The 26628-nt window shown below is 32.6% G+C and overlaps 1 protein-coding gene and 1 pseudogene across 7 annotated transcripts in view; one reads left to right on the top strand and one right to left on the bottom strand.

The window, feature by feature from the left end:
• Positions 1–26628, bottom strand: part of PTBP2 (polypyrimidine tract binding protein 2) — a 70457-nt gene that overhangs the window by 7752 nt on the left and 36077 nt on the right. For 4 of the 7 annotated variants that reach the window (XM_025052200.1, XM_025052201.1, XM_006919546.3 and 1 more), the window contains exons 3-8: positions 25936–26108; positions 24542–24685; positions 19333–19497; positions 19132–19242; positions 10884–11079; positions 1384–1538 (exon numbers count right to left, since the gene is read on the bottom strand). In XM_025052200.1, the coding sequence (XP_024907968.1) occupies positions 1384–1538; positions 10884–11079; positions 19132–19242; positions 19333–19497; positions 24542–24685; positions 25936–26108 (944 nt within the window). The remainder of the gene's footprint in view (positions 1–1383; positions 1539–10883; positions 11080–19131; positions 19243–19332; positions 19498–24541; positions 24686–25935; positions 26109–26628) is intronic. The other 3 variants (XM_015595476.2, XM_015595477.2, XM_025052202.1) reach the window with 2 other exon arrangements.
• Positions 20569–20668, top strand: LOC112469171 (annotated as a pseudogene).

Below are 26628 nucleotides of genomic sequence, written 5' to 3'. Positions count from 1 at the left end.
GATGAACAGATCATCCATAACGAAGGGTGGTTCCCGCAGAATGGTGAGGTGGTCATGGATCATGGTTCAAGGCGGTTAATTGGGGCAAGTTGGTCCGAGGAACATTTGTTCAAGCACAGAAGCATGAACATAGGGAATGGAGACAGGGAATGAAGACAAGGACAAGGAAAATAAAGGATAAGACAGGGAAGGGAATGGGCATTTGGGGAAAGACAAGGAAAGGGAAGGTGAACACACAGGGAAAAGGATGAAATGGGGAAGGGAAACAGCAATGCAGAAGAAAAAAATAAGGAATTGGGGAACAAAAAAAAAATAAAATATAGGTCAGTACATAGGAAATGCAGGAATTTGGTCAGAAAATGGTTGGTTTATGTACTGTACAAGAAAAACTGAGTAAAATGTAGTCATCCAAGACAAATATGGGTAAAGTACATCTATATCAAAGAGTAAATTACAGCATTTCATCTCAACATGGGGAAGGAAAGCATGCATAGGAATTTTAAACTTTGAACTTTAACTGCATAAGCATGGCTGGTTATGAAATGCAGGCAAAATTCTTAAAAGAAAAACAAAGGCACTCTGATTCAAACATTTTGGCATGCAGAACTGAATGACAATAGTATTAAATGATAAAATAAGCTTAATGTTCGTATTAACAGAGGCCAATTAAAAATGAAACAAATATTCAAATTAGACAGTGTAAACTGATACATTGAGCTTCCCACATTTCATAACAGCTTTCATAGCAATCAAAATAAAATATACCAGACATAAAATGTACAACTAAAGAAAATAACAATAAATTTTATTGAACAAGAAGGGGGGGATAAAGTTGAAAAATATTTTTAGAAGACAATAACTAATAACTGCAAAGAAAAAATTACTAAGAAAAACTGGAAGAGTGCCTCGTCAAGCTCTTTGGAAGAACCTTCAAAGAAAAATGTATTAGAGTAGTTCACACAAAATAAGATTTAAAAAAATGCAATGACACATAAGCATGAAATGAACAAGCAAATAATTAGAAAACGCAAAGAGCAAAATTGTTTTACAGTTATATCTGCAAATTAGATTACATTTGCCTTTGAGAACAACAAAAAGATAAAAAGCCAAACTACGGTACTTCACCATATTTTTCTTAGGAAAAATAGGTAGTTAGATTAAAAAATATATATATATCTATATAGAGATATGACTGTCTAAAGAAATAAAGTATTACTTAAACATGTACAAAGATTTTATTCAGAAGTAGAAACATACAAAAAAAATACTTTGACTAATGAATGTACATAAACAGAAAGGCAAGTGCAAAATGAAATAAACATGAAAAACTTTCACAAATGAAATGGAGTTAAAGAATAAACATCGGAAAATTATGTTACTGACCTCCTCATTTAAATTGCTAACCAACAGGACTGTATTGCCACCAGCTGAGACTCCAGGCATACCCACTCGGCCAGCAGCAGCCGCAGCCGCAGCCGCAGCCGCATTTGGAATAGCCAAAGGACTCAGAGCTCCTGGAACAGCTGCAACAGGAAGCCCTAATTTTAAAATAAAGCATATTTTACGAAATACACACAAGTCATTTACAATACCAATTTAAGCACGATGGCTGCATGGCTTAGGGTTGACCATTCCAAATGGTTCCTGAAAATTAATTTCTGTAACATTTAGAAAAATGGTTCGCTGACATGTAGTTAGAGAAAAATAACTGGTTTCAATGAAATCATTAAATATTAGAACTAAGGTACATACCTGTATTATGTTAAAAAATTAAATATAAAATATTCCATTTCCTATGGAAAAGCAAACAAAGCATAAAGAATATATTTCCAAGAGACTTGAAAAATTCATTTCCATGGTTTAAAAAGGCATATTTGATAATAGTAACTCACTTTTTTATACAAGTACTATCTTCTTCATATATTCACACTTGAAATTGAATAATCAGTTTATGAAACGAATACAGTAAGTCCATCAGTTCCTATAGACAAATCACCCTGAACATTATTATTTAATTCAAAGACCTAAAGAAAATCTTACCAAATTCTGTGTCTTAATTCCACACTCAAGTAGTGATAGTGAACACAAGTTTCTCAAATACAACACTTCCGCAGTAGAAAGAATGAGAACATCACTATATCAGACTTCCTCTTTCAGTATTTTATCTTTTGCCTACCAGTTTTAATATTTCCTTCTTCTACATCACAGTCTTAAGATAGTTCAGTCATTTATTCTAGAGAGAATTCTTTTGTCTCAGTCTCTTTTATCCGCTTTTCGATTACCAATGAACTCAGAATCCTTTCATCCTTTAAATTCTTACATACCAGCTTATTTCTCAGTATCAGTTCACTAAAGAAATATGTTCTTCTTCTCATTCCCATAATAAAGGAAACATACATCCAACCTAAATGAAGTTAATTTATGACATACCTGGGTAGAACTGGCCCTTAGCACTGTAGTCCCATTTCTTCTTTTCTTTCGAGCCTTCTTGTGTATGTCACAGGGATGTGAAGTTACCTTTGGTTTCAGATACCTTATTCTTTTAGCCAAGTTGTTATCTTTTTACTTTAGAAACTACCACAATCTCTCACTGTCAGTCTGAAGGGTTCTTTAAGATTCACAACTCCTTAAACCGATTTAGTTTTTGACTTAAATTTTTTTCCCCGTCAATTAATTTTTTTTTATCTATTCTGAGAACTCCAGTGGAATGATGTTTCTCATTTACATTCTTGCTCTGGATGAATTTATACATTTTTGCCTACACCATGTTTTAGAATCTCTCTTTTTATCTATTTATCTACTTTCCTTAGAATTTATTTTGTTTTGGAAAATTTTCAAAATATACAAAAGTAGAGAGATTAGAATAATAACCCCCAGGTGCCCATTACACTGGTTAAACAATTATTAGATCATGGCCAATCTTGTTTCATTCACTCACCCATTTTATTTTTAAACTAAATCCCAGAAATAAGCATCTAATTTTAAAATAGAAGCTTCTTATGTCTAGTATTTACTAATGCACAGTAGCCTTTTAGTGCATTTTTGGATCCACCAGCATGGATCCTTTTAACCAGCTATTCCATGGCATCACTAACTTCTCTCCACATTAAACATCACAGCTCTCATTACACTTTATAGGTTGTTTCCATTTAACATTCGGTGGGTATCTTCATTTGATGGCAATGTCATGTATAAAGATATATTCCTAACTCCTAGGCATGCACTCACCTTTGTTCTTGCACATTCTTAGAAAGTGACCCCTTCCTCTTAAACACTGCTTTTCCATATTTTCCCATAGCTTTGGCTGCAAGCACATAGTATCCAACTAAAGTTGGCAACACAATTATTTAACAGTGGCAGAAACTCCAGATGTAGGCATAGGCATTACACTGTAAAATCATTCCTTGTTTCCCTGCCTTTAATTGGCTATCTTTCAGTGGGAAAAAGAAACTTAAAATTCTGTTAAGTTCTTTGGTCTTAATAGGATCCAGTTGATGGTATATGGGCACACATGTGTGTGCGTGTTGCACACATGCGTGTACACACACACACACACAAATACCAACTGCAAAAGATGGCATGAAGAAAAAAGTTCAATACCAACCCTCGAATTCCTTTTGGCAATAAAAAAGTATTTTTAAAATCCATCAAAGCCATGTGACTGGTTCTTTTTTCACAATAAAAAAATTAAAATCAGTTTAACTTCTGGTTTCATTGTCAATTCTAAAAGGCAAGAAGCAATAATTCTCAGGGCCTACTAAGGCAGAAAAACTTAACCAAAGAACTAATTATCATTAGTTACCCAAATTAAAATAATCTCAAAAAGCTATTCCTTAGCATTCTCTCTGTACATAACTTAACTCTTAAAACCATCACCTGTTTACTAAGGTACTCTGTACTTCCTCCTACTTACCTGCTGGAGTTCTCTTGAACTTTGTATCTCACATTGAAGTTCACTTGCTGTATCTTTTTTCTCCCTCTCCCTTTCCTCCCTCCCCTCCATCTATCTCTGCCATTTGTTTCTAACATTTAAATCCCCTTTCCTGATTTCATTCTTTCAGCTTCCCAATCCTCCTACTCCCACAAAACCAATGAACCACTGCTGGCCTTTATTAGTAGGCTTACTTCCTACTAATCCTGTAATGCTCTCCAACACCAGACTTGGATAAATTTAATTTTATACTTTCGATATGCTCTCATCTGGGTTTGTGGAATATTAAGAGTGAAAACATACACACACAAACCCAAACCGATTCCACAAACATTTTGCTATCCAACGTTAGCAGATTTCCTAGTCTGGAGTTCCCTAAAATAGCCACCAGACTTAAGTCTTATATCCTACTCTCAACCCCATTTTGTTCAACAAGTATCTTGTAATACTGAGATCCAAATTCTCTCAAATTTTCAACCAACTTCAAAAGTACTCCCTTCTTATCTGTTTCCTTTTTTTCTTCATAAAGATATAGAATGGTGAAAAGATTATGGACTATAAAGCCGATGATTTTATTTCTGGCTCCAGCTCTGCCCTTAAAATTTCTATATAAGCTTGAAAAAAATCCCTTCAGGTTATCACAATGATGATAAAAATTATCTCTATATTTTTCTAGACCCCAACATTTCCACTATCCTCTTGATCCAATCTACTATAATCAATTCCAGAACTAAAGCTAGCTTTAAAAAAATGATTACCATGAAATGAGCATTCATTAATGCCAGGCACTGTGCAAAGTTCACTGAATGCATTAACACATTTAATTCTCACAACGGCCACAGAACACACGAATGCTGTCATATACAAACACAGAAACTGAGACAGTGAAGTTGAGCAAAATTTTCAACTCAGGATGTCTGGATTTGAAATCACTCTTAGTGATTGCACATACTTCCTCACTGTAAACATTTACCATTAAAATAGACATTTTAAAGACTTAAAATTATTATTTTTAAAATTCAGCCATAGGAAAATAGAAGGTAGTTTGATAATCCAAAGAACTCAACATCACTTTGAAGAGTGCACATATGAAGTAAGCATCTCCCAACTACTGTTTCTTACTTAGATGTTAAAACAGAAATAAAATGAGAAAACCAAAGTTACAGGACAGTGAATTAGTACAGGTATTTTCATGTGACTTCTGACCAAAAATTTCTGATTTGTTTATGTTGAACATGATAATATATTGTTTTAATTACATGGTTTGTTTGTTTTGTATTTTGGTGTAATAGCGTTCAGTAATACTTTCAAAATCTATGTAGTTCAATATTTCTGGGAAATGTTTCTAGCATGTTTGTGTATTTGTAATTATTTTGGTCTTATTAATGGACTATTATAGATTAGGGTTTTGCAAAATTAAGATTTTGGTATGTAGGTTTTAATGTATATTTTGTGAAAAGAAAAAATATAAATTCAGTTTATTTTGGCTTGCATGTTATATATACATATTCCTATTTGGATGCAATTTTGAATGGATATATAAACAATACCCACTTTTGGTTCTGTAATCATAAAATAACCAGATTAAACATTGAATGGACTTGGCAACAAAAAAACTGTCATGGCAACAGAAAACATCTTAGTATATGAAAAAAAGTTAAAAGTATAGGACTTACATATTTACTATATGTATGACATTATTCTATATTAACTCCATAGATGAAAAAATAGGCTAAAAGTCCCAGCTAATCTACAGGAAATATTATTGTTTATTAGTTAGGAGCATGGACTTTAGAGCCAGACTGCCTGCCTCTGAGAACTGTCTCAGCCACTCACTAATTATGGAAATTTGAGCAAAGTGCTAATCTATGTCCCAGTTTCTGTGTAAAATGGGGGAAATAAAGGTAACTTTATTTAGGGATGATGTGAGAACTTACAAGTAAAGGGCTAAAAGTACGATGCCTGGCACATAATACGCACTCAGTAAATGGTTAGCTATTATGAGTATTCATATGCATCAGACAAACTTTGGGATTGAGATAAATCCATTCTAAGCCACAGTATTTCAAATGTATTTGCCAAAAATATATAAAATGAAGAACTCCAAGCAATAGAGGCAGAATCTAAGTAGATAATTTTAAGCTAATAATCTCCTAAATAGTTATTCTTACTGTAAAACTACCCCCAAAAGGCATTTAGAGAGTGGAGCCAAATTTTTAGAGAGCAAACAGTGGTAGAAAAAAACAGCTAAACCCCCTCAATCAATACCAATTATCCAAAAGACCTCGTTCCTTAGAAACTGGTATATGTGTTTAAGAGTCCTTTTCATCAGCATTTCTTTTTAGAAACATCTATTTAATGGCCTACGTCACAATAATTAACTGAAAACAGCTTTACAAACTCATGAAAATATCAATAATTTTGTTCTTCCTAATCTCTGGGGTTACTGACTGGTTGAGTAAGAAAAAAAAAAGAATTTCCAAAACGCACTCATCTTTGGAGAATACTGAAACCTTGAATAGCCTAAATTTATTAAGTAATACCTAAATGACGATGAAAGAATATATCTTATTTTTTAAAAATAAAAAAATGCACTCATACAAAAGGAAAACATAGGCATCACTTAAATATATTTTAAGAAAATACACAAGCACTGCTCTATTAGAGCTCACTGTTACAATATTAATTTCCAATTAGTCTAGTTTAATGAAAGTTCCCTCTATCACTCCACTACAATAGCATATATGATAGCACTTTTTCATCACAGATGTTTTTACTGTACATCTTATAGAATCACATTCAAAAAGAATAAACAGGCTGAGACTGCACATACACGTGGTTACCAAAAAAAAAAAAAAAAAAAAAAAAAAAGGCACGGGGTGTTTTAGTAGCATTTAGTGAGCCTTATAAGCATTCCCAGTGGCAGAAAGTCCACATACCCTAGACCTGACAAACTTTCCAGAGGCTCTCCAAGGGGTGAAATTACTAGATGCTATAAACAACTTGAACAACTTGGAGGTTATTTTTTTTCTCACAATTAGCTATAAGAGAGAAGTGATTTTACAGTCTACTGGTATTTACTGAGATCATATTAATGCTCTCCAGCTCTTTATGATGAATTATTTTTTAAAAGAAAAAAATATCTAAATTTTAATTAGCTCTGTTTAGTTCTTTACCCACCTACCCCCTTCCTTTTTGGGGGCCACTGGACAAGACCAAACAAACAACAAAAAAACAATAATTACGTAAACAAAACTTATCACCTTTAAGTTAATTTCACTATCTCAAACCACCTGGACTACCAGAAACCGGAAGCAACCAACAGTTTCTAAAGTTTAAAGCAGAAGGTGGGAAGAACTTAGGTTATACCGATTTATAAACTTGTTTAAACTTGTTTCAGCTAATTAATGTAGAAGGAATGTGTACATTAGGGGGTAAAAAAAACATATTTGCACCCCTCAAATGAAATAAATTAACGCAGCGACATTAGTGGATACTAAAACCATTAGTATAAAAATATAATGGAAGATCAGAATGTTACTACCCCAAACCACAATCAATCTCAAAGCATCACTAAAGTAACTTAAAGTGGGAAAACCAGATGTTTCATGCTTCCTGCTAAGATACAATATGAAGCACAAAGAGCACCTACAAAGTATTCTTCTTAAACAAATATTAATAACAGAATCTGAATCTAATCAAGCTTTTGGAGCTAACTCCTAGTTTACATAAAAGCAGCAGTGGATGGAGAAACAAATTAGGAATGACACTATAAGGAAAAAGCCAGACCAGTCGAAGACTGTGAGACTTTAAAGAACTAGCTTTCTACAATACATGAACTGAGGGAGGAAGCAGAGGGAAAGGATAGCAGGAAATGGATTCGATCAATACTAGTTTGGTTGTACTCTGAAGTCACCTAAGTATCACTGGAATCAAAAACACACACAAAGATTTAGCTACCAATCCAGAAGGCATGACCTCATTAAAGCGATATTGGATGGCAGCTGTAAAGAGTGTTTGAAGAATACTTTAAAAAGCAAAACTGCAAGTGGCTCCTAATAAAGATCAAAATATCCACCAAATGTATGGAAAAAAGGTACCTTAATGTCCTATAAATGCATATTTTTATATTAAGATGAATTAAAAATACTTTTCCATAAATTGGCTAGTCTAGAATGTGTGAATAAAGTTGAAGGATCAGCTCATATTAAATATAAACATAGGATACTTAATATGCATTTTACATATACTGTACATCCCAACTCAAAGAATCCTGACAACCAATTCAGAGACTTGCAAATATATAATAAACACTTAAAAGTAAACTAGATCATAAAATAATAAAAATTAAAATAACCTGACATTCTTATCAAATGAAGATCTTAGCAAATTGACAAAAGAATATGCAATGATGATGGGGGGGGGGGAGAATAGCCAACATCATGTACCATTCATGTTTAAATTAACATCACCTTCTAGAGAAGAATTTGCGGTAAGATTCAGTAGCCTCAACATTTTCTTTGACCCAATAATTCTAATTCTAGGAGTTTAGCCTAAGGAAATAGTTTGACAGTTATGTGCAGGGTGTTTTCACATGCCATTTTTATTAATAAAAAATATGGAAGTAGACTAAATGTCCAACAAAATTACTTTCACAAGTATGATATAGCCATACTTTAATAGCTATGCAGCTATTAAAATTATCATTTTTCCGAAAAAATTCTTAGTAAAATGACAATTACAATACAAAACTGCAAATACAGTGTGATTTTAATTTTGTACAAGTTTGTATTTACATAGGAAAAAAGAAAAAAATATATACCAAAATATAAAAGTGGTTATCTCTTGTAAATTATACTAAAGAGCTCATTATTTGATTTTTAAAACTTATAAACTCACCTACTTTCCAAAACTACTTTAGGATACTTAAAAGCTCAGTTATAACAAGATGCAAGACTATTAAAACAGGTAAATGATGAAGCTATTTAGTAAAGGAATATGAATTCACATATTTTCACCACAGAATGTTTTCCTTACCAGGCAGAGTGAAGAAACAAAAATCTATTACATTAAAATATTCAACAGAGCTGGAAGACACGAGACAATTTATTAAATAAGAACTGATCGACTTTACTCATATGCTTTTTATGCAAAAAATGTAGAACAGCTGGAAAAAAAATAAAGGCACAGAGTAAGATAGAAGCTAGTTATGCCAAGGCTTCAGAATTTGAGACATTTACTATTACTTTTTAAAAATTTTAACAAGGCCATGAGATTACAAAGAAAACAGTGATGAATTCCCTAGGAGAAGAAATCAGGTGACTTGTAACCCAGAATCCACCTACATCTAACTATACTCAAATGGGCAAAGGCACATAGCTCCTCAGTGTTCTATGTCTGATACTAGCTGAAGTTTCTTGGTATTTTACCCTTAAATTATTTAATGAGTTCCATGTGAATTTTTAAACTTCTCAAAAACTATATATATAGTCTTGATGTTATCTTCTACTTTGTTTGGTATCTTAAGAATTAAATATTATATCTGCTAAGTCCCTAGTAGAATACCTAGGACTAAGAAGCTATTCAATAAATATCTTTTTATCTCTTCAATACAATTCTATCACAAAAGAATAACCTATAGTAGTAATTATAAGCAAAGGCCATGTATCATTCATTACTGTCTCACTCGATTTTATCTTTAAAAATGATATACTATCAAACAGTCAATATTAACTTATAAGCTGAGATGAGGGAATAAAGGCTTAAACTACGCCCATAAAGTGATAGAAATTTTGTCAGGAAAGAATGTTATCAACCAAAAAAGCGTCTATTATAGTCATAATAAACAGCTATGGCTTACGTAGACATAGAAGAAACTTAGAATAAAGGGCGAGTTTTGTCTGAATTAAGTCGCCAGAAGTAATTTCAAGTATCAGTTGCTTCTCTTGTGCATCAGGGTGCCTCTGTTCATAGATGCATCACATATATTACTACATATTTACAAATGGATAGCACAAATATTATATATCCACAGTAAATTTCAAGAATTACTTTATTAAAATGCCTTTTTTTGTTGTTGATGGGCAGAAAGTAAACTGTAAGAACTAGTTTGGCACTCATCAATCTTGGGTTCCATGGAGACAGAACTAATTTAAAGGTAATCTAATTTAAAGATAATTTAAAAATAATCTAATAAAAACTAATTTAAAGATAATCTTTACAAATGTCAAAAGTAAAGAATTTCCCATATACATCAAATTAAAAAAAAATGTAAATTTCATCTTGTTATAAATCACCCATTTCACTTACAAAATAACATTTTCCCTTATTTTTGTCATCTTGACTATACTAACTATTAGTCACAAATTTTTGCACTTTTTTTTGTTAGATGGGTCAAATCCATTCTAGTACAAGGTGAAATACAAATGATTTAGACAAATGGCAAAATTTTATAAAAAATTCTCTCCAGGTTAAAATTTTTTCTTTTTTTAAAGAGAGGCTATGATGCACCTTACTCCCATTACACGTTTTATCTGTTAACACTTCACTGTTTCTATGTAGTGCTAAATTAAAACAGGTTAGCCCTAAAGAATATGCACAGGAGACCTAGACCTAGACTTCAACTTAGACAGTGTGACATCCAGTTTAAAGTGTAAATGTTTTATTAAGAACTTAACAGTATTTTTTCATTACAGCTTTTGTTCTTTTACTTGGGAGAGTGGGAGAGAAGGTAAGTATGGTGAAAAACATATAACTGACATAAATGTAACTTATGAAGGATACTTTAGGTTTTTACCAATTGTATTCATATGCCTTCTCACCTGAGAAAAATAAAATGTAACACAATTTTTTAAATTCCAAAATGGGGGACTCATTATACTTACTGAGTTTCATTGGCACTTTCTCATTTGGCAAAATAGAAGAAAAGTGGTATAGATGATAAAAATCATACCTAAGAGGGATGTCTCCTTGGCAAATGCTGCAGCAATAGCTGGGTCCAATGCAGGCTGTCCATCCCCAGATGGAAGGTCAGGTCGAGTATAATCCCTACTTTTATCGTTGTTGTATTTTACATTCAAATTCACAAGTTTGGAAAAATCAATCCTTAGGGTACAGCAAGCATTATAAATATTCTGACCATCTAGGGCCTATAAAAGTGAATACAGTATATCAGCAATGTTAAGAAATAAAACTTTGCAAAAAGATATTACTTTGACAGTAAAATTCAACAATGAAAACCTGCACATAACAGCTACCAGGAAAGGGATCAAAATATGTTACACATCATTCTTTGCTATCCCAGCAGTACAGGTATTAGTTTTCACAAATACTATCTTCTTGAAATAGAAAGTGCTACTTAAACCTAAAATACAACCAATTAAGCACATGTGCTAATACTATTAGTTTTTAAAATCTGCAAATAATTTAATTTTAAAAAATAACAAGGGTCACAAGTATAGTCAGTCCTTCCAAAGTAGTACCATAATAGCCTGCATGATACTTTTAATTTTATTATACATATATTTTTTTGCTGGGTAGCAATACTCTTAAGAATTGACATAGTTTTATAAAGTAACTTCTGTTTGATCCCACATTGTATAAAGGGTCTCAAGCCAAAATGCATAATAGTAATTCTCACAAAATGGGTAAAATCTATTATCTTCCTTAACCTGAGGTGTTCAACCTGAATAAGAATAACTCATTGAATTAGCAAATCCAACGACATTCCAGGGAAGTTCTGGAGTAGAAGAGCGCCAGCTCTAGAGTTGAAAGCCTAAGCTCAATTGGGTCATCTTGAGCAAGTTAAGTTAACTTAACCTCTCTGAATCTCAGAGTCTTTCTTACTCTGAAAACCAGAGATGATAATGACTGCCATGATTCCTCCTCATGGGGTTATTATGAGGATTAAATAAAAGATCATATATATAAAAGTACATAATAAATGGCAAATGACTATGCCGCTGTTATGATTATGTTTTTTTCTGCTCCTATATATTCATCATTTCCACTCCAGCTATATGTAAGCCTGGAACAAACTAGAGAGCAGTAACATATACTGTTAGTTTTTCATTAGAATAAACTTTTACTGTATAAAATGACAGTTCAGAAATGAGGAACAAATTTAAATCTATAAATCACTGAAAATTAAACAACAGTTCTTCTAATAACAAGAGATAAATTATCAAGGCTGATGTTTACATAGATCAAGATCCATTAGGCGTGTAAATTTAGAATTATATTATTTTAATAGTAAACCAACATTTTTTTCACATGCTTGATGTTTGAAAAATTTTTATATTCCCTCGGTATGACTTTAATTGCCATGTGGTTGGCTAAGTAATGAAACAGGCTTAAAAACAGGAGTGTCCTATGACGGAAAGAGTAAACCTACATAGCTATTTAAGTATACAGAGCTTGTAATTCATTCAAATAGTCACACTCTCTGGGGGAAAAAAGTCTTTTTCCTTAGTATACAAAATTAAGTTTATGTGAACATATTTACCAAACTAAAACTAATCTAAAAAATAATTCAATACAACTTCAGCCATTTCAACATAATACTGGGGAAAACTCAAAGGGACTACAAACACATTGGGATCTGAATTACATTTGAGTTAGGCAAGGTAACTGTCATCAGATGAGAGTGGAAACCCAAGGATCAACCTTGTCAGCCAGAATATAAACATTAATTCAATGCTCTGCTGTAAAGGCAAACAAAGCATTGAAAATAGGTATTCATTTACTCATACAGCATTCCTACAGGGGAAATGAGAGCCAAGTAATAGATTCTGTATCTCTATACTCGGTATGTGAATATCAAGAGATGAGTAGCAAAATTTACTCTTAGATTACTATTTCAACAACATTGAAGGAAAATTCTGATATCTTGTTAAGAAAATACCTGGCTTTGGGTCATAAGTTATCTAGGTTAATACAAAAAGTAAAGTACTAATACAAAATTACTGACTTCACAGTAAGCAAAGTTTATTTGGAGCTGAGTTATTTCCAAGTAATATTGAGGCTATCAAATATCTATAGTAAATATGCTAATTGTTAGGAAGCCTTCTAGAAATCTTGACATTTTCTTTTTAACTTAAAAAACAAAAAACAAAACGAAACAAAAAAACACCTCCTTTATGCTGGTGGAAGATATATAAGTATCCCTGAAGTTCATAAGCTAGAGAAATCAGCAAAAAATATGGAAATTAAAATGTGTTAGCAACAAAGAAGAGGAACAAGAACTGAGGATGCATGCAAACAGAAATTCAGGCATTTTCAACAATTGGCTGAAGTAAGGCAAACACAAATAAGAAAGGTGAAAAAAATCTAATTAAAACATACATGCAAGCTCACTTCAAGCTCATGTATTTCCAAAATTCCAAGAGATAATAGGAGCACACAAATCGGTCTTGTGGTACAGCAATCAGGACTGCAGTAATCTTATTGGAGCAAAGATTTCTGAATGTTAAACCTCAAGCCAATATGCAGAAACACCTCAAATGTGTCTACTCACAGGGAAAGTTGATAGTTAACAAAAACAATTAGCAAAAACATTTTCGTACTAAATATAAGAGTTATGGCTAAAACATGATAAAACTAAGGAAAGATGTTAGACACAGAATGCATAAATAGCAGAATGAAAACACTGCATATGAATTAAAATAGGAAAAGTCCCAATAAACCTATTTCCAATTTATCTACTCTTTCCTGAGAAGGTTGCTGAGAGTCATAGATTTAGTAGATGCTCAGGGAAATTTTAAGCTCCAAATTCTTTAAATATCTATCTTCAGGTAGTCATGAAAAATTATCAAAGGTAAGTAGATAAAAAGTTCCATTATACTAATACTTCAGACCAATCATTTACCAATATAAAACCACCCCAAACTAGCAGATCCTGCAGGATTTTTCTAAAACATTCTGAAATCATTAGTTTCATCATAAATCCTCCAATCATATGCATGTGCATTACATAGATTGTAAACACTAAAAAGATAAGAATTAGGCAGGTGTCAAGGAGAATCAAATCTTTATCTAAGAAAACAGGAAAGGATAATTTCATTAGGTCTCTCAAACACTCCACAAAAAGCAGAGTACCAGGGTAAGAAGGAATGAATGACATGATCTTACTGCTGCAAATATTTTACCTCCTGTTTATTTTTACTGTTAGTAACTAATGAAATACAAGCTCCTAGAAGGAATCACTCATGAGAAACAATCCGTTTGTAAATAAAACGATCATATTAAAGGACTTCCAAAAGACACTGTCACTATCTAGTGTCAGCTACTGATATTCTTAATAAAAATAGATAATGCTACTGAAAAGCTGATTCCAACACACAAACAAAAAGAGCTATTTTCTACTCAAGTGTGTTATAATAGTAAGGTACATCTTTGCTCAACACACTGCTTGCTAAAAAACAAGATTTTCAAAAAAAGGCATTAAGGTATTTTCTTTAATAAATGCGAGGATCATTTAAAACATTTACTTCTTATTTGATAATTATGGTTGTTACTACGACTTGTGATCATCACCCTAAATGTCAACCGTCAATATACACAACATTAACTTTTGTTGTTAACTAAAGAGAGTTTTATTAAAAAGACTGGACTGCGACATATACCAGCCTCAGGACAAATTCAGGAAACTGGTGTACTTTCCCCTCCAACCCTCACTAAAAAATCAGTTAATCTGTTTTTTTTTCTGAGTTGCTAGGGGGGAAATTTCCTGAAAGTAATTGCCAAAGACCATAACTAATATATGGAAAGAGTTCGGTTGGCTCTGTCACTCAAGCAGCATTTGCTATCAGTGGTTCCCAAAGCTTTCAAGAACAAAACAAAACAAAACAAAACAAAACACCCCAACCATCAACCAACCAAAAAAACCCAGAATATTGGGCTCCCAACCACAAAGATTATAATTTGTTAGTTCAGGACAGCTTAAGAGTCCTTTTTTAAAAGAAGCAATCTATAAGAGAGGAACATGGATAGGCTCTGGAGCATACTTTTTAGAACACTATAAATTCTCTTCCCCCAAACATGAAGGTACACTTTGCCTGCTAAATGAATTCCCAGTGCTTAAGAGGTTTTTTTCCATCTCTCATTCACTGGAAAAATTATCACTAGAAGTGGAGAGGTAGGCTTGAGAGTCTCATCCCAAATTCTTACTTCTTGCCTATAATTTTATATGACCTCCATTGTCTTAACAAGCATAAATATCTAGCAACTAAATTACAAAGCTTAGAACTAACTCATTTTATGATATACTGAGATACATGGATGGCTGAAAGGCAGGAAAAAATTTATAGCACATCAGGTGCTGGGAAAGTTGTGACCTGGGATGAAAATGTCCCAATACCTACAATATGCTATGCATTGTGCTAAGTTCTAGGAACGCAGCAGAGAACAAAGCAGACACAGTCCAACGGAAAATACAGACATTTAACAAGTAATTAACAATTGATGTATGGTGATGAGAACTAAGAAAGGGAGATTTAATCTAAATGAAAGGTTATAGAACATTTCTCTGAGAAGAGACTTCTAAACTGGTAACTTGAAACAAGAAGATAAGGAGCTGAAAATAGTATTAGCAAATGGAATAAACAGCAAGTTGTAAGCCTAAGAGATCAGAGACAATACAACATAAGTAAGCTATTTAAAGAAGTCCAATATAGTGAAAGAGGTGGGAGATAAGACAGGAGAGGCAAGCGGAGGATTGATTTAGTTTACAGCCATGTTAAGGACTGAGGACTTTATACAAAGGACAAAAGTCAGTAACTGAAGAGCACCAAGGATGGAAGTAATGTGACTTTGGCATCATTCTTAGTACTCTGGAAAAATAACAGCTGTGGGGAAAGAAGTCAAAGTGGTGAGTTCAGTCAGAAAGCCAATGAAGCAGTAAGTTTTAAGAGATGATGGCATAGATCAGTACCATTCACACTGTGGTTCATGGGTAACAGCCCAAGTCACTCTGCATGAAGATAAGAAGTTTGCATCAGAATTTATATCAGTATGGAACACTAAACATACTGTAGCTAGCAGTATGCTGATTTGCATTTTGGCACAAGCACTTTGCAGCATCAGAGCCCAGCACTTTAAACAACACTGGCTTAATCTAGGGAGGGTTGCAAGAGAGTTGGAGACAAAAGGACAGATTCAAAGAAATTTAGGATCTAGAATCAATAAGATTTGGTGATAGACTGAAAGGAAGAGAAATAAAGAATGACTCCATGTTTCTAACTTATTGCTTAGTTTTTCACCTTGAGTTTCATTGACACAGGGAACACCAGAAGTTTAGCAGGGATTTTTTTTGGAGGGGTGGGGTGGGGTGAGAGATAAATTGAACATGCTAACTTTGAAAGTGCCCCATAGTCCACTGGGTGCCTAGTTTGGGTCTCTTAGGAGAGGTATGAGCTAGAGAAAGTGATGTGAGCACTGTCAGAGTAACAAAGGTGTACGAGAGCTGTGGGAAAGGGCAAGATCCCCGGGCAGCAGGAGGGATCTGACAAGGAAGAAACAGAGAGGTGGGGTTCATCTAGGTGAGAAGTATCAGTTACCCGGAAAAGAGAGGATCTTAAGAGAGTGGTTAAAAAAAAAAAACAAAAAAAAACCAAAAAAAAACAGAGTGGTTCACAGTGTCAAATGCTATCTAGACATTAGGTAAGAGAAGGACTCAATGCTGGTGAGGTTTAGCTACTCTAGGGTTCACTGGTGACACCGGAGAGTGGTTAGAGTGGTTAAAAAAAAAAAACAAAAAAAACCAAAAAAAAACAGAGTGGTTCACAGTGTCAAATGCTATCTAGACATTAGGTAAGAGAAGGACTCAATGCTGGTGAGGTTTAGCTACTCTAGGGTTCACTGGTGACACCGGGTAGAACAATTTGGGTAAATGGGGACTGAAACCAAATTACAGTAGGTAGAGAAATAACAAGAGGATCAGAAGTATAAAAAGCAAATAAAGCAAGCTTATTTAAAAAGTCTGATTATAAATGAAAAGGGAGAACTGAGGGTGATAGACAGATGGAGAGAGAGAGAGATAGAGTTAAGGGTAAATTCATTTAAAATGACAGAGGCTTAAGGAAACATTGGTGAGTAGCAGCCAACACAGAGAAAACTATAAAAAAGGGGATGATGGATAGTGCAGGAGAGGATGGGATCCATTTACTAGTCTTAAATAGCAATATCTATGCCTTTTATGAAAAGAAAGATAGGTATGGGGATAGTGATTTTGTGAGTAAAGCTGATGGAGTTTCCATCTGATACTTTTGTTTTTTTTTTTCTGAGAAGCAGTAGGCAAGGTCAAAAAGGGGAGTGAGGAGAGACATGGTTGAAGGAGAAATTACTGTTTGATATAGTCATCATGAAAAATGGGAGAACACTCTGACTGGAGAAATGTAGGAAGATTTTTCAAGCAGAGTAATGGGCCTATTTTGTAACTGATGTTGATGAAGTTAAACTGGTTAGATTATGTGATATTCTCTGGGTATACTCAAGAGTCCAGACACAGGCATAAAGAAAGATGACTGAATCATCAAAAGTATATATTTTAACCAGGAGTCTGAATTATGAGATAATGAGTCAAGCAAGTTTCGAAAACTCTTTTTTCCTCTCTTAACTACTCTTTTAAAATGACAACTGCAGATCTTTCTAGAGAAAACTTGAGTGTTTATAATAATCACAAACACCTATAGTTTGATGCTTATTACCTATGCACAGAAGACTGAGTAAATGAAAACCTCAAATCCTTCTAACATAATTGAGGTATAATTTTTTTATCATAAGATTAAATGTAACTATAGATTACTCCAGAAAAGATATACATATAAACTACTTTCCCCATTGAATATTAGCGCAAATGAAGAATAATTCCTAACAAATTCCATTTCATTGGTCCTTTAACAAATACTATTCCTCTCGATCAGAAGGGAATGACAAAGAAAATATTCTACATTAAGAAAAATGTGTGCTATATTTAAATATGTTTGAGGTTGTAAAAAATGCCATAGAAATCATGGCTTTTAGACTGTCTGCTACTGATCAAACCTCATATGCTGATTTTGCTAACTCTTTAAATATAAAATATCTCCAAAGTTGAAGAGTTGGAGAATGTTAAGAAAATTATTTTTGGAGAAAAAATTATAACTGTTAATTTATGCCTGAAAAGGAAAATACAGTAAGATTAGATAGCATAACTATAACTTGGGAATGAGAGAAAAGAAGATTGAGAAAACTTCTACCTTACAGATAATGTACATTATGACAAGTAATTTACCTCTTTAAATTTTAGCATCCCCTTATAACATAGGAAAAATTCCTGTTCTGTTTACAACACGGAGTAATAGTCAGAAAAAATTGAGATAATAACACTTGGCAAACCACTCCAGTTATACAGTTTTTCTGCTACCTGAAGCTGTTTTTGCTCCCAAATGAGATTCTAAGGATGGAAATGCAATGAAGCAATAATCAAAAATGGTCTGGGTTCCATACAAGCTAGCTTAATCTAGAGGAAGCACTGAAGTATTTCAGACTATAATAATTAGTCAAAGTAAGAGTGAAAGGTAGAAAAAGAGCTAAGACAAAAAAAGAGTGATTTAATGGTTTAACACTGGAATAATAATGACATAATATGGCACAAGAAGTTAAAGAGGCAGAGCAAAGGTAGGTTTAAATATGATACATAAACAGAAGATTAAAGCATTTAGAAGCAAAAATGTGGTATGGTAGCCATGACAGGGAAAGACTTCTTTTAATAATTTCTTACTCTCCGTATGTAACAACAACAAAAAGTAAATAATGTGAATGAAAAGTAGAACAGAAACCCATTCAGAAAACCTATCTTTAAAAAAAAAAACCTTTAAAAAGACAGCTAAATTAATTACTTTGAAATTCCCACTGAAAACTCCCATATGCATACAGGTGTGCATGCACAATACAATCCTGCTATATATCCTCAACGGTACAAAATCTAAACCAAATAAAAATGCAAAATAATATAAGCCTATATTGTAATAACTGCAGATATGATTATCTTTAAAAATAAACATTTCTTTTTTATCACAAATACTAAACTTTTCTAATATTATCTTAGTGACACCAATCTGTGTCATCTACATGGTATTGCTAAGTTACATCAGTATGAATTAGCTGTGTGTATCTACCTATGAAAAATATCACTACCTCAAAAAAATATTATCTAGACTTACAAGTTTTGCTTGTTGAGCATTTACTGGATCACCATACTGGAGGAGAGCTTGAAACTGGTTATTTTTTGTAAAGGTGATTATCTTCAATACAGCACCAAATTTAGAGAATATCTGTTAAAAAATTAAAATCAAAACATTTTTATCTACTATACTGTTATTTCTTCAATTTATAGGTCAACATGCCGATGAAATTAAACTTACTTGGTGAAGAACATCAAGTGTCACAGGGTAGTACATATTGTCAATAATTATTCTAAGCACTGGACTCTGGGCTGGAGTCACTGCACTCTCACTAACTGTGGTGCCACTAAGAGGAGTATTTGCTGTCTGGACAGCTGTCACAGCTTGAAGGACTGCTTGAGCACGCTGAAAATTGAAAGATAAAAGCACTTTAGAAATACATCAAGTATTTTCACTTATTTTTTGCTACATGTTACACTATTAGCTCATTTCTTTTCTAAAACACATAAGTTAAACAAAATTTAACATTCATTCAACTACTTTTGAGCATCTGCCAGGCACTGTCTGTTTATAATTCAACTATTTTAGTATTTACTGCAAAACAATTATCTAGGGTTTGGGACCAATGCTAACAAGTGTAAACAGGCAACGTTATTTATTTTCAAAAGAACAAGATGTACCTACATTTTCTGATTATATGGATTTGCCATATAATCAAATAAACTTTTAGAAAAGAATAAAATTTCCATCTAACATTATTGTGCATAAAAAGGGCATATGGTAAACCTAAAGGGAATTATTCTACTATCAAAAAGAATTCCCATAAAGCTTATTATTTCTAATACAATCTTACAAGAATATTCAGAATACAAATTAAGTCTTTTTTAATACTGGTGTTAACTTCTGGCACCCAAATTTTTAGAACAGAAACTGATATACACTAATGTATAAAGCCATGACATTTTCAGAAATACTTTAAGATAAAATATAGAGGGTATTTCCCATACAGGTTATAGTATCTAATACACACTTGTAAAATGCACTATTATTTTATGTATGACTAATAAGATATTGCTAATTAAACCATAACATCAACTACTGTAACACACATTTTGATTGTAGATTTTAAAATGTGTATACATTAAGAACTGAACACAGTATTTTTAGGAAATCTGTCAACTAAATCATGTTAAATGTTCTAAAAACACTGCCTTTATTACTATTTTGCTGTTGTTGTTATTAGTTGAACAGGTTCATAAATAAGAAGATAATTTCTTTCTAACTTATCCAGGGTCAAAAATCTATATAAAAGGAAATAATCATTAAAGGTAACAATTATAAACAACTCTGCACTGCTTTAAAATTTTTAAAAACTGTACTGGCAGATGAACAGGAATACAAATAGATCACAGTGATGAATGAAAAGGAAGAATACAAAAGAATTAGGACATGTATGAGAACAAATAAGAATGGTTAGTGCTCACTTCAGCAGCACATGTCCTAAAACTGCACCAAAAGATCAGTGTGGCCCCTACCCAAAGATGACACAAAAATTTGTGAAGTGTTACCTTTTTTTGGAGGTGTTAGCTAACACTGTGGTGGTAATCACTGTGCAATACATATCAAATCAACAGGTATACCTTAAACTTAACAATGTTACATGTCAATTATACCTCAAAAAGCTGAGTGGAAAAAATGGTCATTTCACTGAAATAGTATATAATAAAGGATCATGTATGTCTTGGGACTCAAAGAGACCATGTGTTCATGTAGGCAAACCTCATTATTTAAATGCTATGCTAATTAAATAATAACATGACCTATAAATTTGTTATCTAAAGTGACTCATTAATTCAAATTCGACATTTTAAAACATATTTAATAAAGACATTTACATTATATGGAGAATATAGTTATAAAGAAAAAAGAGGGATAAAAAGATGTCTAGAGCAATGTTAATTTAAATGTCTGAATATACAGTAGATCCTCACTTAACTTCGTCAATAGGTTCTGCAACTTCAAGCAAAAGGACATAACAAAACCAATTTTATTACGAAGTGTTAAATTTCTATGGCGTCTCATTTTCACAATGATGTTATTCAAGGATCTGCTGCATTTAACTCAATACATATTTAAATAAGCTTTAAAGTAGCTCACCACATTACTTTTTCATTCGTGAACATGTCCTTTCACATATTATATGAAATTACAACAAGCAAGAATAATCACAACTAAGAAAAACATTAACATCTGCCATATCAAATAATGGAATGCTTTTTTAAAATGGGAATCATATGATCATGGTATATTATCCAAAAGGTACAAAAGGTTAAAAGTTTCCTCTGTAACCCTGCCACTTTATCTGCTTTCCCTTACCCACCCTTCGCCAGTATTACTTTGGGTATCCTTCCAGAAATACCATCTAGTATTACATATATGCAAGCATATGTGCATATATCCGTTCCATACAAGCACATAAGTATTCATTTACTCCATACATTTTCTTTCAATAAACATATTTATGATGCATATCCATATTTTGCAGGTACCAGTAGCTTGTTCATTCTTTTTATAGGCAGTATTCCACCTAATGGATACACAATATATTCTACTGCTGCTGAACATTTGGATAGCGTCCAGCTTTGGACTATTACACAGTGTGCCATGAACTTTTTCATATATATCTTCTGATGCACATGTGTTTCCTTAGGTATATAACTAGGTGTAGACTTACTAAGTCAAAGAATAAATATGCTCAGCTTTAGTAAATATTTCAAATTTGTAAAAATGATTCTACCAGTTTCTGTTCCTATCACTTATAAATGAGAGTTCAAGCTTTTCTACATTATTACCAACACTTGGTTTTAACTGTCTTAATTTTAGCCAGTCTAGCAGTACATGGTAGTTAACTCCCTGTGATTCTGTATTAAAGGTTCTTAATTCAAATCTAATCCACTCTTTGTGGATCAAAGGATGGCTTTCTAGAGGAAACTAGCTAAGGGGAGACCTGAAGATGTCTAATAACTGGCCTTGTAAAACATGGGGTGAGGAGTAGGGCGGAAGACAGCACAAAAGCTGGCAAGGCCACAATATTACAGGCAAAAGTGACAGTACAGAGACACAATGGACTCAAAAAGCCTGAAAAACAAGAGAAAGCATGCCAGGTTAGAGGATCTACATTTACTTTTGGGACAGAAGCACAGCTGTATAGGGTGAAAGGAATCATAAAAACAGAATATAGAAACAGTAGCCATCTTAGAAAGGGACTTTATCCTGACAGGCACTTAGATCTGTGCATTTCAGAAAGACATCGAGAAAAAGAATTCAAAAGGAAAATTAAAGCAGATCACTATTACAGTAATAGAGCGAAGAGGAGACTGTGTCTGAGCTAATGAAAGTAGCAAGAAAGATGAAGGAAAGTAAGGAGATATTAAGGAGAGTGAATTGACAGGACTTGATTTGAGGAAGGGTTCCAGAGGAATTTATGGTTGATACATATTCACTTGCTTCTCTTCTAAACACAAACGCTGAGCAGAGGTCATTATCAACTAAGACTCATTTTTATTAATTTCTTGGAACAGAGAAAATGAATGGAACCAAATGGACAAAAGACATAGTGAACCCATAGCAAAAAGGGTTTGGACTGGTAGCAGTCAGAGAAATTAAGGTTACAGAAATCGATAGGTTCACAGGACAAAAAGTGAAAATAAAAGGACTAATAAAGTCAAACAGCTAAACTCCTCTCCCTCCTCTCCCCCACCATTTCTCTCCTTTACTATTAAAAAACAAAAACAAAAATAACAACAACAAAACGTTCCCTTTCGGGGAACCAGAAATTCTAAAGAGAATTTTGTTGACCCAGAATAAAGATCTCTTTGGCATCTAAGGGGAATCTCAGCTTGGTATCCAACTCATTACTTTATAGGAAAGTATTCAGGCCCAATAAAACCTAATTGTCCGTTCTAAAATATGAACAGAAAACGGGGGGTAAGGGGAAGAAGGAAAGAAAACAAGATAAATGCAACAATTAACGCTGAAGAAAAAAAGAAATAATCTGGAGTACAGTGAAATATTTTTATAACACTATTAGTATCCATAAAGAACTGCGAAGTCATAAAACAAATGCGAAAAGGATGATCAAAGATTAAAGGGCTTTTGAAAATTAAAAATATGGCTGCGAAAAATATTTTAACAGAAAGAATTCTACACTATTACCTTGTGTCTAAAAAAAACCCAGACTGGACTAAGCACCTTATTCCTTAGCTACTTTGAAGTTTATTACTCGAATGTCACTTCTTGATGGGGTCTTCACTGGTTATCCTCTTTAAAATTAAAAATTTCCCTCCCTTATATACATCTATTTATTGCTGTCTTAGCTTTATTCTTTACATGTTCCTGTCATTTGAATCTTTTAAAATAAAAATGTATTCACAAATTACTGAAAATACTAATATATAAAATAAAATTGGGACATCAAATGCCATTTTAAATTCTAAATAAAAAGATTAGAGAACAGATATTTTCTTGTGATGCATTTCCTTATGATAAATTCTTAGAAGTACAACTTCTGGTTCAAAAGGAATGAGAATTATTACCAAATTAAAAAAAAAAAAAAACAGCTGAAATTTTAGCCTTATCTTTTATACAAAAAATTTATATGCTTATTTTTAGAAAAACTATTAAAGTCACTTAAATCACCTTTTATAAATGTTAAAATCTATGAAAAATTATTTTTCATTAAATTTTAGGTAAGACAACGAACCAGATACAATTTAGAATTTACTGAAAGAGAAAAATATAATTAGCTACAAAAATATATTAAACTACATTGAAACTATAGTTTTTAATTATTACTACAGTCCATGCACTTAGGTCTAAAATCAGTCATATATTTTAAAAAATATATTAATTTAAAATAGTATCTTCTACATCACAGTTTTAGAAGATCAATACCTTCATATATTTTTAATTCTTATATTTTCCCCCAGGAAAACCATTAACATATCTTAAACAGGAATTTTTCTGTAAGAAATTAGGACCTGTTAAAGTCAAGTAACCAAAGGGAGTGAACTTCATACCTTCAAGTCCCAGCAATAGATCTGTACAAAGAGTTTATGCTAATAAGTTCTACTTCATAAACAGTTTCTATACAAAAACTTAACTTGCAACAAGAAAAAGAACATTTGACCAGGACCTTAAAAGCATTGATAAAATATTTAACTAATTCATCCAGTACTAATTTAAAATATGAAAGAGACCACACAGAATTATTGTAAATTAATGTAATATTTAACACATAGGGACACAATGCCAAAAAAAGGTCTTCACACTAACAGAATGCCCACAGAAACATCTTCAGAATGGTTAAAATTTTTATTTTCTGTTAATAAATTTATGAGATTCTTAATATGTTCTAGGTCATTTCACTTATATACCTACATATACTTACTTGGTTTAATGTATTATCTGTTTTTAGTTCTTTGTGATTGGAGTACTGGATATAAATCGGTTGGTTACGAAGATGAGGTGTCACAGCGGAATAGTAATTAACCATAGTAATAGCTGCTTCTTCTGTTGCTAGTTCCAAAAATGCCTAAAAATTTAAATAGCAAAAGTTGTAACACTATAAATTAAATTCAAATAAACTTTAATATCTGTGTAATCTATTCAGCTAATTAGAAAAATCAGTATATAGATATAATCTTTCAAGTTAGATATAGATGCTCTAATAAGAACCGGAAATCCTTATTGGAAGGTTAGGTATACAATTAAAGTTAACCTAAGTAAAAAGCTCTTTGAGTACATGCTGCTTCTACTTCCCATTGATTTTCCATACACCACAAAAGTACTTCCCCCAACAAAAGCTACAGAAAATTAAATCTAAACAATTCCTAGCATCAGAATTTTACCACTCCTAACCTAGAGAATATTAGAGATGTCATTTTTGAAGCCGTATAATAGACAAAGAAAAAAGTTAAAAATTAAATGTCAGATTATTACTAACATTACCTATACTTAAGAGACTGTTAAATTTCCTAAGTTCTTCTAAATGGTACTATTAACTCGATAACTTACTAGTCTAATTAAACTTAAGTCATATTTTACTCAGAGTTTCCCTCAAGTTTACATACATGAATAGTCAGCCAATGCATTCAAAAATCCCCTTAAGTGGGTCTTGTGCAGAAGAGTAGTACTCTGGCTTCTGAATACATTAATATAAAAGTCTTGCTAGTTAGTTCTCACTACGCCAGAAAGATCAAAAATTACAGGGTGCTCTCCATGCACCCTCTCATAACTAAGGAAGATTTGAACGTGCACAGGCACTTGAACTTATCAGAAAGAGGCTGAATTTTCTATTTTGTGGTATCATTAACAAAATCACTGAGTCTGTTAATTTAAAAAATCTGATTTTTAATATATCTGGGCCTTACTGCTACAGGGACATTGTTCAATGAAGACTATCTAGGATTAATAACTATTTTAATGCTATCGGATAAGTATTTCCATGGAATATGCTTAAAGAACAAGATGCTACTAGTACCCCTACTGATATTACAAAGAGCAGACCCACAATAAAATACTGTACTTCATTTGTATTTTCCACAACTTCATTATAACGATTGTTCAGTCCTAAAATAAATTCAAAAGGCAAAATTTGAAAACTTGTGAGTTATTTATTTTAGCTCCCTAGCCTAGCATTAGTTCACCACACAACAACTACCAGGAAAAGAATAAGACTTCTTTTCTAAAAGAACTATATTTTATACTTTTATTAGGACAGCTAATTCACACCTGCTGGATAGTCTGCAGCTTAATATTCTCTAAGTCCTAAAAGAAGTATACCTGATTTTTTCCTTTCAGCATAAGGATGTTGGTCACCTTTCCAAAAGGTAAGCCTAAAGCAATAACTTCAGTTTCTGTCACTTCGCCAGGTAATTTTCGAATATGAAGTACACGAGAAGGAGCACCATCCATTTTATCTTCTCCTTTAAATTTTTTACTATCATTACCATTGGCTGAAAGACATTAAAAAAGTCTTTACATTAATTTTCCTTATCTATATTAACAAACATAAAACAATGTTTATAAAAGAACTTAAAAAACACAGCTGAGAATCCCTGAATAATTCCTAAAAATTCAAAAACTGAGGTTTCAAAGGAATGGAGAAAATCCTATTCATCAATTATTATTAAATGAAATTATCAATTAAGATGACCACTGGGTAAATATGTTTCTGAACAGTATAAGAGTAATAAGTAATACAGCAGAAACATTAAAATATAATTTCATATAGAAAATTTGTCCAATGGCTAAAAAACATAATTATCTTGCAATTTAATCATTTTATCACAGCCTAACAGAAATAGTTTTAAAATGTGAAATATTTGACTTAGCAAAAAATTAGGGAGATTATAATTTTACCTGAGAAATTATAAATTGTTCAATTTGGGAAGTATCATACTCAAAAGTGGGATCAAAGAAGGCATTGCTGTAAAAATTAAAGTCAATTCACATTATGCTCACCTACAATGTGCC

Source organism: Pteropus alecto, unplaced genomic scaffold (genome assembly GCF_000325575.1).
Source record: "Pteropus alecto unplaced genomic scaffold, ASM32557v1 scaffold106, whole genome shotgun sequence".
In the NCBI taxonomy this organism is placed as follows: Eukaryota; Metazoa; Chordata; class Mammalia; order Chiroptera; family Pteropodidae; genus Pteropus; species Pteropus alecto.
The sequence above is the reverse complement of the archived record's forward strand: the minus strand, read 5'-3'. Positions and strand labels throughout refer to the sequence as shown.